Genomic DNA, 15,498 nt, shown 5'->3' on the forward strand with positions numbered 1-15,498 from the left:
GAATTAACAATATAGGCTGCGTGACTTATTAAAATACTTTCTTATTATTACTTGCCAGGACAGAAAAGCAGAGACGGCAATTTCCTAACATTTTTCCCTATTTCTTGGTGATCCCATGTTTAAGTTATAATTTGCAGTGAACTAAACAAATCTCTGAACTAAGTGCAAATTCCTTGTGCTGTGACTTTTAAATTAACATTAACCATTTAAAATACACACAATTTGTAACTAATTAACTTATTGGTTAGCTGTACAAAAAATTTACAGGACACCCCAGGTATTCGGCAAATAGTTGTCAAAATAACGAAAGCAAGTATCACAGAAAATCTTATTTTCATTGAAAAAAGTACAATTGATTTTTTATGAAGACAGCTTTTGAAAATCAAAAACATGTTTTCGAAATGTTCCTCACAATATTTTCACCGTTAAAGCTCGATATTTTGAAGGGTGTCCGTTATAGCAAGTCCTCTGATATGTTAGAGTTGAGTTCTGTTTTCTGTACTTTAGCAATTTAGAGCGAAAAGAAATCTCATAAAGCGTTGACACGTTTGGTAGCAAATCAGAATAAGAGCGTAACTGAATCTGAAAAGTTAAACCCATTCCCTGCTTTTCCCAATCCCCCAACCGATTTTCCCCCCCCACGCGTAATCTTCGGCTGGTTGTAAGCGTTGCATCGGCAGCAATTCACTTCATATGCTGCAAGGCTGCTGATGCAACATTTACACCCCAACTTTAGTTGTCTGTTCGCTGCCGGCGATCGCTTACTGATTTCTTCGAGGACCCTGTCTAAATTGCTAAAAGGTAACATCAGGTGCTCGCGTCCGGCGTGTTGGCCAAAATCCGGGAGCTCCTCGACAAATAGCCGTACCAGTAGAACACATTGATCAGGATGAAGAGCAGCGGGAAGACGATCCGCGAGGCCCGATCGATCTTCGATACTGAGTTGTACTGTGGCGTGCGTTTGCCCTTCCTGCGGGCCTCCATCTCCTCGCGTCGGTAGTAGGACATCCGGCGGCGACCTCCAGTCGGAGGACTAATCCGAGCGGCCTGTGCCGCTGCAGCAGCAGCAGCAGCAGCAGCAGCTGATGTGGTTGGAGCTTCGTTGGCCCTCAGCTGGGTCTGCTCGTCGTCCTCCTCCTCATCGGAATCGGCCCGGGGTGGCTTTCTTCTGCGGCTCCAGTCGAAGAGGCCCAGGAGCTTCATGCTCCACAGGCCATGTCGTCTATTCCGAGGGCCCCGATTCCTGGAGGTGAGCATGCCCAGCCGGCTGCTAGGTGGCGGCGGCATGCTAATCGCGCACATGGACAGCGGAATGACCTCGTAGATCTTGGACTCGGTGCTGTCCCGGAAGTCCGAGGTCAGCTGCTCCGTTTCCGACTCGCCGGATTCCGAGTCCAGCTCCTCGATGATAAAGTAGCACTCCCCCGATCCGTACTTGGTGTAATAGTGCACCACGGCAAACTGCAGGATTGTGGCGAAGATGAAGCCGAAGGAGAGGAACACGAAGAAGTCGAGGGCAGTGGGATAGGACACCTTGGGCAGATCCGTGCGCGCCTCCAGTCCGAGGAAAGTCATCGTCAGCACAGTGGTGATCCCGAGGGAAACCCGATCCGCGGTGGCCTCGCGATTCAGCCAGAAGGACACCCAGCTGAGGACCACCAGCAGGCAGCAGGGGCCGTACACCTGGATCAGGAAGTTGCCCATGTGCCGCTGCAAGTGAAAGTTCACCATCAGCATCGAGTACTCCGCTGAAAGGAAATAGGAGTGGAATAAATGACTGGTGTTTTTAAGGAAAATTAAATATTTTTTGCACTTGCAAACTGTATTTATTCTTACTTAAATGTTATAAAAATTAAATCTAATGCGAATCGACACAGAAATAAAAAATACTTAAAAAAAAACAATGAATTTCAATTAATAGTTTTGACAAACTAATTATGTTTTTATTCCTACAATGTTTTGGAAAAAATGTATATTTAAAGAAAACATTTTTGAAAGTTTTTAAGTTGTTTGAAATAAAAGTGTAAGAGAAACCAGGGGCACGAACTTAAAAAAAACAAGAAAGGAAAGCTAACTTCGGGCGGAGCCGAAGTTGATATACCCTTGCAGAATACTCTGTAAATTATATTCTCCAAAATTATTCATATGATGCATTCTTAATACTCATAAAAAATCCTAACTTCCTAACTTTAAAAACACCAAAGTTATGACATTTCCAATCGTTCAGTTATATGGCAGCTATAGGATATAGTCGGCCGATCGTTATGAAATTCGGCATGTCGGATTGATTAGCCAAATATAAAACCCATAGAAAATCCCAACATTCTAACTTTACAAACACCAAAGTTATGGCATTTCCGATCAATCAGTTATATGGCAGCTATAGGATATAGTCGGCCGATCCTTATGAAATTCGGCATGTCGGATTGATTAGCCAAATATAAAACCCTTAGAAAATCCCAACATTCTAACTTTACAAACACCAAAGATATGGCATTTCCGATCCCGGCCGTTCCGACATATATACTGCGTGCAAAGGAGAGGGTATGTGCAAAGTTTCAATTCGATAGCTTTAAAACTGGAGACTAGTTTGCGTAGAAACAGACAGACGGACAGACAGACGGACAGCAGCGGACAGACGGACATGGCTATATCAACTCAGGAGGTGATCCTGATCAAGAATATATATACTTTATAGGGTCGGAGATGTCTCCTTCACTGCGTTGCACACTTTTGACCAAAATTATAATACCCTCTGCAAGGGTATAATTAAGATTAAAGGAAGTACCCGAGTTCTTGTCCTCACACTAAGCTAAAAGTAGGTTTAAGGACTTTCAGGATATATATATTAAGGACTTCTTACCCTAAGGACGAGAGTAAGTATCTAGGTCTAATATTTAAAATCAGATAAAAAGTAAAAAAATAAATTATACATTTTCTGTAAACCGACGTTTATTACATACATGGGTGATTGGTCTCCAGGGTGATGGTGCCACTTAGACCAGTGGAGGAGCCTGCTCCGCCGGCAGTATCCCGACCTGTTCCGAAGGCCCCCTTGTCCAGCTTGAGTCCTGTGCCACGGACATGCTGATTCTTTGCAGCCGGACCGGCGAAGGTGGTCAGGACCTTGCTGGTGGGTCGCGGTGGGTCCTTGTTGTTGAATGGGCGACGTTGCGGCCTTGGAGCCGCCGCCTTGTACACAATGTCCGTCAGATTGCCAGCCGGACAATCGACCAAATCGAATTGCGACAGCTTCATGTCCTCGGCTATGGCGACTGGGGGTCGCTCTTTATTCCATCGGTAGATGACGTCGGCCGTGGTGTATCCAACTGTTTCGATTGTTTTACAGATTAATGCAACACATCCTGCACAAATGTCAATTAAAAGGGTGACATGCGGAACTCAGGAATGTCCTGCACCGTGACAAATCATTTGTTTACCATTTTTATATCAAGTAGATCTTCTTTAGAATACCCTTCCAGATAAAATACATTTAAAGCTGGTATGGAATTTATGAAAGTTAGCTAAAATGTAATATATATTTTTCAAAAATACTACTATTAGAGTTCTATGTATCTTGATAAATATATATGTTCCTATACAAAACACTTTTCATTTAATCATTTGCAGCACCTATCCACCCACAGTTTGTACCCCTCAATCACTACCTCACGTTTGTTCAGTTATTTTATTTGATGCTGCTGGTGCTGCCTCGCCAAAATGCACAAATTGCCAAACATTGCGCCATATGTGGGAAAAGGTTTACCTACCCCCCAAATCCGCATGCCGCATCCTCCAAACCACCGCCTGAATCTGCTCCTTCTGTTTGGCAATCGCTGACTTTGGCAATATTTTCAGTTCGCTCGCATCAAATGGGAAATTGTCAACATTAAGCGACAGGCAATGCAGGGGACTAGATAGAGGGGTAATTGAATTCTTGACTGCTTCCATCCAGCATTATTCACAACAAATCGGAAGTAATAATACATTTCTAGGTTGGGTGGCGGCTTGTTCATTTGCGATAAGCTGCAAAGGCAGTTAGTGAGTTCCAGACGACACCTTGCCTACCATCAAAAATTGTTACCAAATATTAAACTAGTACCTTTTTGCATTCATTTATTTTGCATACTTTCTGTTTTGCATATGAATAGGAGGAAATATGATGAAAATTCTTCAAATGCCAGAAGGTGTGTTTTTTGTTAACTGAAAAATAATGGAGATGCCATGGGCAGGACAAAAACTGGCACTGAATCTTGATGGGGCGAAGGAGGTTTTTCGGTATATGGTAATCAAGCGGTATTACAGCATGAACAAATGACTACGAATATGAATTCTGAGCAATTAATTAGTTTTTAGTAAAAACAAGGTTTTTTGATTGAATAATTAAATGTATATTTGAGGTTATTTTAGTTAACTAATTTTAACTTACTCCAAAAATAAAACGTTGTTAATAAAATTCTGCGATTTGATCTTTTCATGCTAAGTCGAACCACCTTAAATTTCCAAAAAACTCAAACTGATAACGTGAAAGACAATAAGGGAAAACAATGAGGCAATAAAAAGCAAATAGTTATGTGTGTAAATAATGTGCGTGTACTTTAGGCTTTGCGCGAAGTAAAAATTCCTCTTACGTTCAAAAAGGTGGTAACTGATCTAACAAAACATCGTAAATAAGCAATGGTACTGTAATTAAAACAAAAGCCATAGGTATTCCCAAGGGACACAACTGTGTTTGCATAAAACTTAACATAATACCTCTTCAGCTCATAGGCACTATAAATACCAACCCGTTTTGTTCATTGGCATTAGATCCCGATTTACTAAGAACACTATCACCATGCGCTCCCTTCTAGCTCTCTCCCTGGTCGTCCTGGCCATGCTGATCCTCCAGAGCCAGGTCTCCTCCGCCACCACACCCGCCACCACCAGTTCCTCAGCCAGCACCGCCACCACGGATGCCGCCACCACCACCACCACGGATGCCAGCACCACCACCACCACCACCACGGCTGCCACCACCACCAAGTCCGCCACCAAGAAGAAGCACCGACGTCGTCGTGTCATCATAAGGCGAGTGGTCATCCGGGAAGGAGGAACCAGTCGCAGGAGGTCAGGACAAGCCGGAGAGACCGGAGAGAACGAAGGCAACCGCCGACGCGTTGTGGTCCGAGTTCGCAGGACAGCCAACTAAAACTCCCAGACGAAAACAAACCTCATCTCTTTATACCAGCTGCTAGCAACTCAAAATAAATCGATTGAACTTTCTTTCAAAAAAATTCTTGAGAAATTGAAATTGCAAATTTTGGGACTAACTCTAAGGTGGCGCAATTCACAGCCATTTATTTTTTATCTGAAAGGGAATTGGACATTTTTAGTTCTTAGGCTGTGTTTTAAAGAGCTATGAACCCAATTGTAAAGCAAATGAGAAATGTACCAAATTAGAAAACTTTCTAATCCACTAATTGAATTATATATATTCGCAAAAATGTGAGGTAACCAAATTTATATTGGAAAAGTACGACATATATTAGCTCAAGCAACCCACCCTCTATGGTTGCCTACAATACTTTAATATCATTTCAATGACATTAATTATAGATCTTTTCGCCTAAATAAACAAAATAAAACTGAAATTTTATTAATCTGATACACAATCAGTGTCAACGTGATATTTCCCCGTGTTTATATATTATATATATTTAGTATCCATTTCCCCTTTTTGATTTATGTCGTATACTTTGGGCACTCTTTAGTATAAAATAGAAACTCCAGTTGACACGTATACAAATGTATTAATAAATCAACTCTAGGATATCTAAAAGCCAAAATATTTTGTTAAGGAAATTCTTATTGAATAGCGAGAAACCCACATTTATATATTTTTTTCGCGTGGCATACATTATTCAATTCAAATAGTACAGATTTACGAAACTAATTTCCAAAACAAGTAACAAGTTAAAATGGCTTAAAAACACTGTAAGCAAGAAAATTTTCCAATGTAATATTTTACACAGTATATTTTTTAAAGGCGATTTGTAATTAATGTAATATCAATTCCCCACCTCCTGAAACATGGACAAGGATCTTTGGATTGTTGTTCATAACATATGGGTCTTTATATACACTAACCGATGCGTAATTTTTTTTTACAAATCATGTTTGTACAAGAAAAAATATAACTGCCAAAATTCTTAGTTGTAGTAGTTATAATGGTTAAATATTTTATTTAATAATAGTGGTTCTGTTAAGTTCTTTATTTATATTCTAATGGTTTAAAGATTCTTGACCCTATGCGAGTGAGGTTACGGTAGATATTTATTTATGTATATAAAGTACGCGTATGTTTTTGGGTTTACGCAAAACTAAAATTCTATTTCTGTTCTATTTATATTCCTATTACGTTCAGCAGGTGTAAAAATATCTAACAAAGCCTCCTAAGTACGCAAAGGTACTGTAACTGAAACAAAAGGTACTGTTATTCCCAAGGGACACAACTGTGTTTGCATAAAACTTAATATAATAACTCTCCGGCTCACAGGCACTATAAATATCCACCCGTTTTCTCCATGAACACTAGTTCCCAACTAACTAAAAATACTATCACCATGCGCTCCCTTCTAGCTCTCTCCCTGGTCGTCCTGGCCATGCTGATCCTCCAGAGCCAGGTCTCCTCCGCCACCACACCCGCCACCACCAGTTCCTCAGCCAGCAGCGCCACCACGGATGCCACCACCACCACCACGGATGCCAGCACCACCACCACCACCACCACGGCTGCCACCACCACCACCACCAAGTCCTCCACCAAGAAGAGGCACCGACGTCGTCGTGTCATCATAAGGCGAGTGGTCATCCGGGAAGGAGGAAGCCGTCGCCGGAGGTTAGGACGAACAGGAGAGACCGGAGGCAACCGCCGAAGAGTTGTGGTCCGAGTTCGTAGGACACGGAACTAAGACTCCCAGCCCAAAAAACTTAATTGAGAGAGCTAGAGGATTGGATCAGTTCCGATCTCAATTGTCTTTCTATGGCCTTTGCTAGTTACTTCAAATAAATCTAAATACATTTGCACACATTTCGTTTATTTTTCCGAAGAAGTTGTATGGTGAAAACATTTAGGCCAGAGGGAATTACAAAAAAGTAAGCACATTTATAACATAAAAACTCTGTGCTATCGAAAAAATACTTAGTTCGTCTATAATCTAAGCATTTAAAAAAATATTCGAGCTCCTCCTTTTCACAAGAATAGTTAATCATGAATTTTGTAAGCTTACTATCCCCCATCACCGATTTGGATTTACAAAGGGGCATGAAACAACCGTGTGGCTCGTTTGGCATGAAGGACTTTTATACAAATCTAGACGGACCGCACATTTTCTGTACTCGTGGGCAGCTTCACTCTCACCAAACACCCTTAACAGGCCGGCGTAACTCAAGGATGCGTCCTGGGGCCATTACCTTACTCTATTTTCACCTCGGACCCAACCAAGTTTAATAGGCGGCTACTCGCACGCGGGCGACATGCGCTAAATGCATATACGAATTTACAGACCAATTACAAGAATACTTACATACTTCTAAACAATGGACTCAGAGGAGGCGCATATGAGTCAACACGGACAAAAGCGCCACCGTCACATATTCGCATACAAACTACTTAAGCTGCACCAGGAGCATTGTATTGCAAGAGTATTCCCTAATGACACGTTACTCCCCCTTTCCAACTCTTGCACCTACTAAGGATTTACACTGGCCAGACTCGCTTTCAGTCCTCTCATTACAGACTCCTTAAATTATACCCAGATGACCTAGCACCACGCTCCATATAACAACAATTCTTTATACCACATTTATTTTTCAAGTGGGAAACGTTTTAATCTAACACTATATTAAAGAACGTTTAGAACAAATATTGCAAAGGTATTTTAAAATTATAAATAAAGCGAGATAATGAAGGACATGGTCCAAAAAGGATTTTATTTTAAGTTTTTTGCGATGCTCAATGGCTTCCATAAAAATTACTCATACGATACGTTTGCCAGTTAGCATTTTTTACAAAATAAATCTTTCTTTTAATTTAGTCGTCTCAGATTATTGATCTAGTTCAAATAAAAGTCAATTTATGAAGCACAAGAAAAGTATTTTTTTATGGAAAAACAAAACTATGGTAATGAATTATATAGTCAGAGGCAACAGGACGTATGAGTGTTAAATTTTAAAGTCAATGCGCAGACAATAGCACGCATTTTTTCTAACAAATAACTTCTGCTTAAAATGCTTATACAAGTTGAAACCACTAATATACACAAATACAGTTTTAAATATGACATATGGTCAATTTATCGAATGTCTCTACAAGGCAAACTATCTCGTCTACTTTTAATAAAAATAAAACAATCCCTAATAGTTTGCTTTAAAATAAAAGCACTTTCTCCTCTAGATTTTACAATTTTCTTTACAATTTTCCTGCCAAAGCACATCAGGATATCCCATTAAACCATTACCTCATCTAATCCGCTTCCAGCATTCAGACGCATGGAACCACTTCAATATTTCCGGCCCTTGTGCCATTTATTTCTTTCTTTCATTTCCCCTTCAATTCAAAACACATCTCACTTCACATTTCTTGTCGCCAACAATTCGTCCAACCCAATCCAATCCCATCCCATCTCATCCAATGTCATGGCATTCAGCATAATCCCCACCCAGATTCCTCGTCATTGTCCTTCGGACCCAACAAGTGGACATTTTGCCGACACGAGGAGAACAAATCACATCAAAGCGCAATGAGCAGCCATTATGCATAATTATAGCGTAGTTCTGAGTTCCACATGCCACTTGGCATTCTTTCGAAGTTCCCATCCTACTCACATGAACCGAATTTCAGGGGACACTTTTGGATGTCCATGGGGAAATCGGCGAGATTCATCGGGCAGCCGGCTTTAATTGTCAGCCGACTGGAGTACAGCACGCGTCCGTTCTGATAGATCCTCACAAACTTATTTGGCGTGGTAATCGTGTGTAAATAGCTCTGCTTGCCGTTGTAAAAGTACGTATCCGGCTTCCAAATCCGGGCCAGCATCGAGACGCTCAGTGCCAGCGTATCCTGGGCCCCCTCGAACGCGAGACGTTTATCCACCCAGGATTGGCGAAAATAACAGTCCATCGAGTAGGTCTGCAAAGGACACGGAGACAGAGTCAGAATCGCAGGAAAAGAAAGGAAGCCAGTCAGGATATGTCACGACAAATTGAATTGGGAAGCAGGAAGTGGTGGAACATTGTCAGTTAATATATGTGGGTTTCTTATACACAAATAGCGTGAATCTTATATGTTTGATCTAAATTGGATCAATGTTAACAGAAATCAAACTATATCAAACAATATATAAGTTTTGAATAGATTTCGTAAACAAATTAAAACAATTCCAAAATTTTTTATATTTTTGTAATAAATTAATAAGAAAAGAGAATATTTAAGTATATTGTATTTTTATTTTATTTTGTTAATATACAAAATTATACATTTTGGTTTGGCCATCGTTAAATTTTCTTTATGAATACGTGATTTGGCCAATTTTAAATAGAAACTCTGATTGAAAGCCATTTAATTGTACATACCATATCGACCTCTGATATTGGTCCCATGCTGCGAACCATTATATCCACTTCCACTGTGGCTGGAGGTCCTGAAAGATTTTAAAGGTAAGATTTATATAATGTTATGTTTTTCTGTGACCTAATCTGATTTAATATAATTTGATTAGATTGCCTTTGGAATTTTAGGTTAAGTGGCTGGGAAAGGGCTTAAACATTTACCTATCATACCAGTTCCATTCAATTTGCTATTCGAGCCATTGCCTAGTTTAGATATGGAAAATGGGATTTCTTCAACTGAAGGCCACGCAATCCAACTATATAATCCCAGTACTCAACGTATCGGTTTTGTTCAACTATGAATATTCATATGCGAGTCGCAGGACCCAAATGAAAATGTTAAATGGTTCTCTGTGTGAACAATGACACTTAAGCCGCTTCGCAGACAGTCCCAAACCCACTGAATCTGTAACCATGCCCCGCCGCCGCCGCCCATTTTTATCTAGCTTTTCTGCACTAATATGCAATTTTTCAGGCCCTAGATTCGCCTCCTCCCGAGGGCCCCAGGAATTTTTTGTATTTTGCCTATGCGAACAGTTTTTAATGACTTTGCTGCTGAGCTCGTTCGGCAAACATGCGTCGCGCTCGCAGGATGCGGATGTGCATTGCCACGTATCCTTTGAGTCCTCTCATCCTCTCCAGCTGGCGCCAGATGACGAGGGCGGCGGGCGTCGAGCCGCGGAAGGGGGCGTGTCACGGCCCATTCTTAATGAAGTGTTAAAAACAATGTAATTTGGTCTTAAGCCGTTTCGCGAGCGAAAACAATTTTCGCCACGTTAACCAAAATCCATTCCCCCCAATTGAGTGGATGGCATTTTAAATTTCGAAAATATTTAAATTTTTATTGCTTCGACCATTTGCAAGATTGAAAAGGAATCGAATTGCCCATCCATTTTGGGCGAAGTCCTCGGGGGAGAAGTTCGTAGCAAGGAGCCATGGAAAACGCAATAAAATTGTTTGTATGTAGGTAAATATTTGTCGGTTTTGACACTTACTATTTACCGAATAAGCTGCGAGGCAATCATCACGGGAGGCCTCATCACCTTGGTGCCGTTTGTGAGTGATGTGTCGCCTGGCAGCGATTTCCACTTCATTAAATGCTTCCGTTGAGCGGAAAATCTGCGAATCTGTGCTGATTACACCTGGGAAGGGGGCCGGAGCCAAAAAGGGTAAACAACGCAAGATTTGACGCAGACAGAAAGATTCAGGGGGTATACGCCACTCCATTCTACTCTACTAATCTTTGTCAGTGGTACAATTTTTATTCAATTTTTTGCTTATTCAAAACACTTATAAACAATTTTCCAATGATAGACGTTTTTTAATGAAATCGACATTAAACTTACAGTCAAACTTCCCTAACTTAAGAAGACTTCAGGCTTGATTTTACCTAATATTTTTACTAACTATTTCACATAAATCAAAATTAAAACTCCTGAGCTTACCAAATTAAAATTGGTCAAGGGTCTGATTAAATATACAATTGTGTTAGTTCAAAAGTTTTTAATTTGTTTGGTAATATATTTGTATTCTCTATTGCAAATAATCGATCAGAAAATGCTGTATCTCCTAAATTCATAAAATGAAAATGTATCAATCAATAAATATATATTCATTACAGTTCAAGAGTGTCAAATATATTTGGGAACAAAATTCTTTACTCACCACCGAAATCCGGACGTATGCTATTGTCATAGCCGCGCAGCAGATTATCCAGCAACTCGGATATATTTGCATGGTTATTGCTCTGGGTGAGCCACGAGGACGGCAGGGAGGAGGACGAGGAGGTGTGGGACTGGGAGCCCATCGTGTCCAGGCGATGGGCATCGCCGCGTCCCTTGATGCTGTCGGCCATGACCCAGAAGGATCCCGATCCCAGTCGCAATCCCGATCCCAATCCCGAACCGGGGATGATGGACAAGGGCCAGGCATTTGGATAAATGCTGAGCATTACGAGGCAGCAGCTAATCAAAAGTTTAAATATGCGCAAGTTTGGGCGATGTCCTTGGTGGCAGGAGTGGCTGTGGGTCCGGCTCCTTTCTCCGATGAGGTCAGCTGATGTTGATGCATCGCCGGAGCCGGATGCATCTGTTGTTGCTGGCATTGTGCACATATTGTTCGGTTTTGTTTGCTGTTTGTTCGCTGGCTGCAACTATTGTTTAGTCGTCTGACGGCCAAGTCTTCTGCCGTTGTTGCCGGTCTAATCTACACATCCGTTTGTCTAACTTTTGTCGCTCCAACTGGCCCCTGGCTCCCATTGCCACGCCCGATCCCAATCCCATTCCCATTCGCATTCCCATTCCCATCGCCATTAAAATTCCCATTCTGGAGGTCCTGCTGCTGATGACAGTGCCTTTTTCCTGAGCTGTATGTTGACTCGTCGTCTGTGCTCGTATTTATTTTCATTTATGCACCGGAAGTTGCACTCGGGTCGAGAGCAATTTCATGAAGCGTTTTCTTCTTAATTTCTGAGATTCCTTTCAGGCTGGCATTAGTTCCGTTTGTCTTGGCCCGTGTCCTCGTCTCCTTTGCGATGAGTTTCCTTAGATTCTTTTAATTGCTGGAACTTGTTGGACTTGCAGTTGGCAGTTTTTGATTGGCCAATTAGCCAGCGGCATTTTTCAGCTATCACTTATCAGCTATAAACTATTAAGATTGCGGATCGGGGTTGACTTGACCCGAATTCACAGATCCTTGCTTTCGTTGATTAGTCTTTTTATAAATGTAATATTTTGTTGTAGTAATTCAGTAAGGGGCTAACCTTCTCTTTATCTTTGTGAACTTTCATTATAAGCTAAATGAAACGTAAGTTTTTATTTTTAATATTTATTTTTTACAAATAAAATTTCTTTTTACACACTTTTCATGCTCATAGTTTTAGTTTCTGAACCACACGTCGTATGAATGATGTTTAATTTAAAACTGGTTACATACCCTTGTTATAATTTTGTTTTTTGTTTTTTAAACTTGTTATTAAAACATTTTGTTGGCAAAGTCAGTTTTTATTTTTAATAAATTTAAAAAGTTTATCAAAATTTGAAATACATGGCGTATGCGTAATATACATAACCTTTAAAAGACATATTAAGTTTTTAGCGTTTTGGCTAATTTGGTCACTTTTTCATTTATTGTACATTTTAGCTGATATTTGGCTTAATATTTTAAAATATTTAACACCTTAGAATTGAAAACTACTTAAATGGATCTGATAACTACGTGTTTTATATTTTATTCATGAACCCCTTTCTTAGAGATAGTAAAATCCGTCGCTTTTTTAAATCGAAGTAATTTCTTTGGTGTTTTGAAGTTTTTTATTCAATGACATGAGAAAGTGAATATCGTAAATCATATTTTAATAATTTCGCACTACGTATGCTCAATCTTGAGTTAAAAAATTACACGTCTGGGAAAAGTCGAAGATTAATGAGTCCACTTTGCAAAAAAAATGAAGTGTAAACTTTATGCCTGCGGCGGCATCACATTTTTGCCGTACGCATACTACAATATTAATCTTTGCTGAACTTTGGCTTAATGGATGGCGAGTAATTAAGATCAACTATGTTGGGGATTCAGAATCCGATGCCGCTGCCGCAACCAGCTCGTCAGCCGGGCGATTCGTTAATGAAAAATCAACCGGAAATGTCAAAGGCGGTGAGAGAATAATGCCGACGATGGCACCCAAGTCTGATGTCCTCAAGGCAGCAAGACAACATCTCATTTAATAATGCGAAAAATAGTAGAAAAAACAATGCGACCCCATAACTTAATTATGTCTCACCCACTAACCTAATTTTATGCATGGCCAATGGCCAATGCCGACATCCACGCCACGTTGCGATTACTATTTTCAATACTTTGGAGTGGTCTCTCGGCCACTTGGATATTGCCTTCAAGTCGGCCGTCTGATATCGGCCATCATCTGCTGCAACGTCAGCCTCGCCGTCAATGCTACTTGCCACTTGATTAGACGCTTGTGTTGGCTAATTATGGCCTAGCCCGAAGGAAATTCGCATTATTTAAACTTGATTTGTCACATGGGAAACACCAACCAAATTGGTGGTAAAGATGATTTTCCTAAGAACTTATTTGTGTAAAATTTATATCTTAAAACGGCGACTTACTGTTAAATATATTAAATGAAAATGTCTACATTTTAATAAAATAGTTTATAGAAACCTAAATGGTAAAAAACAAAATTTAAAGCCGGTTTAAAATATTTATTTTTATCGTTTTGCTGCGTTTTACCAACATTTTATGTGGCAACATTGTAATAATAATTTTTACCGATATATTACATATTAAGAAATGGATTACAAAAAAATATTATAATAACCATTCGAAGCTTATTAATTTTGCTTAAAATGAGACCCGTTTTCATGAGATTATAATAAGATAAAAATACATTTTATACTGCCAAAGTTTTCTCAGCTTAAAACAACGACTAAGAAAGAATATATAATTTCATTACCAGCGTTCTTCCCAACTATTATAATGATAAACTCTGTATTTCACCCAGATAATTTTTGCTAAGTTAAGCAGGAGTCCCATAAAATCTCATTTGTTGTCTGCCGTGAAATCTGAACCACATGCTTGGCTCTATTTGGCTGTTAATTACACTTCACTTTGCTTTTTGATGGCAGATTTCGTGAAACAAACAAATTGCTGCCAGAAGCACAAACATCAACAGACGTCCCCGAGAACCCCATCCAACGATGTCTGGACGTCCCTTTTCGTTTATAATTTCTAGCTTAGCCGTCTTCGTTTTCATCGCCTTTTGTTAACTGCTGCGAACGGGTTAAAGTTAAATGTAGGAATACCCACTTTTGACGCCTCCCACACAATTTTCCTCGGTTTGGCACAGAGGACAACTTGAGCACGTTCAACGCATTTTCTCATCAGCGTCGAAATTGCACTCAATTTTTGAAGGCTGCTGACGGTTCGCTTCCCCGCACCCTCAACCTTCCTTTTATACCCTTTGCCTGCTAAGGAATATTTTGCCACATATTTTTTTTTTTGAAGGAAGGAAATGCATTGTTAAAAAGCGTCCACTTAAAAAGGAGGGTATGCAGAGTATCATAGTTGGTCTATGGACCTTGCTAGAATTGATTGCCATTTGATAGGAACTTGTCAGTATTTACTTCAACCACTATGACTAGTAACATTTTTTTCTGCAATTTATTTGCTGTATGATTTAAACCGTATAAATATGATTAAGTTAAGTTCATTAGTAAACCCATTGTATAATTCAATAATATTATTTTCCACTCAGCACCACACATATTTGTAAAGTCTTTTACTCTAGCTTTACTACTATAAATTAGTTTTTAATTAATTTTAAGCCAATCGTCTTTGAACAACCTTAATGACAAGGCATACATTTTTCTCCGCAACCAATAGACTTATTTATTACAAGATTTATCTCAGCGATGAAAGTGAAGGGTATTGCATATGCCGGATTTCCCCCAAAACTACAAAGAGAGTTCCTTATTTGGCTGATGTGCCTGGCATCTGGTGCCTATCTGTGGGTGCATTATGGGGTCGTCCCACTATATTTTGTGGCTCATCGGAAGCCCCAGCAGCAGGTGGTTTAAATGGAAAATTTGGGGGCATTCTGTTGGCTTTATTATTTGTTCGCTGGCAAATGAGAAGCGCATTTCAATTTGGCCACAGCCCACAGAAGCCTGCGGAATAATAAATGTATATATGAGCAGCTTATTTCACGGTTTTGTGGCCTTTCGTGTGCAAATGGGAATGAGAACGATGCCGTAAGTTTTCCAGTTAACCTAAGTAGCATTAAAGTGGCATTTAAATTACACGAAAGTCAGAAATTTCGTTTTTGTGGTCAGT

The 15,498-nt window shown here is 40.0% G+C and overlaps 1 protein-coding gene across 1 annotated transcript; it reads right to left on the reverse strand.

Annotated features, from left to right (window-relative positions):
- Positions 1-2: 2 nt before the first annotated feature.
- LOC108046725 (gamma-aminobutyric acid receptor alpha-like) lies at positions 3-12,307 on the reverse strand. The gene is made up of 5 exons (XM_017126587.2): positions 11,317-12,307; positions 9,616-9,683; positions 8,869-9,172; positions 2,964-3,329; positions 3-1,748 (listed from the first exon to the last, which is right to left on the reverse strand). Exons 1-5 carry the CDS (start codon positions 11,762-11,764, stop codon positions 808-810), a joined length of 2,127 nt encoding a protein of 708 aa, XP_016982076.1. The 5' UTR covers positions 11,765-12,307; the 3' UTR covers positions 3-807.
- Between the last annotated feature and the right edge of the window lie 3,191 nt (positions 12,308-15,498).

This window comes from Drosophila rhopaloa, unplaced genomic scaffold, assembly GCF_018152115.1.
Source record: "Drosophila rhopaloa isolate 14029-0021.01 unplaced genomic scaffold, ASM1815211v1 contig_150, whole genome shotgun sequence".
Lineage (NCBI taxonomy): Eukaryota > Metazoa > Arthropoda > Insecta > Diptera > Drosophilidae > Drosophila > Drosophila rhopaloa.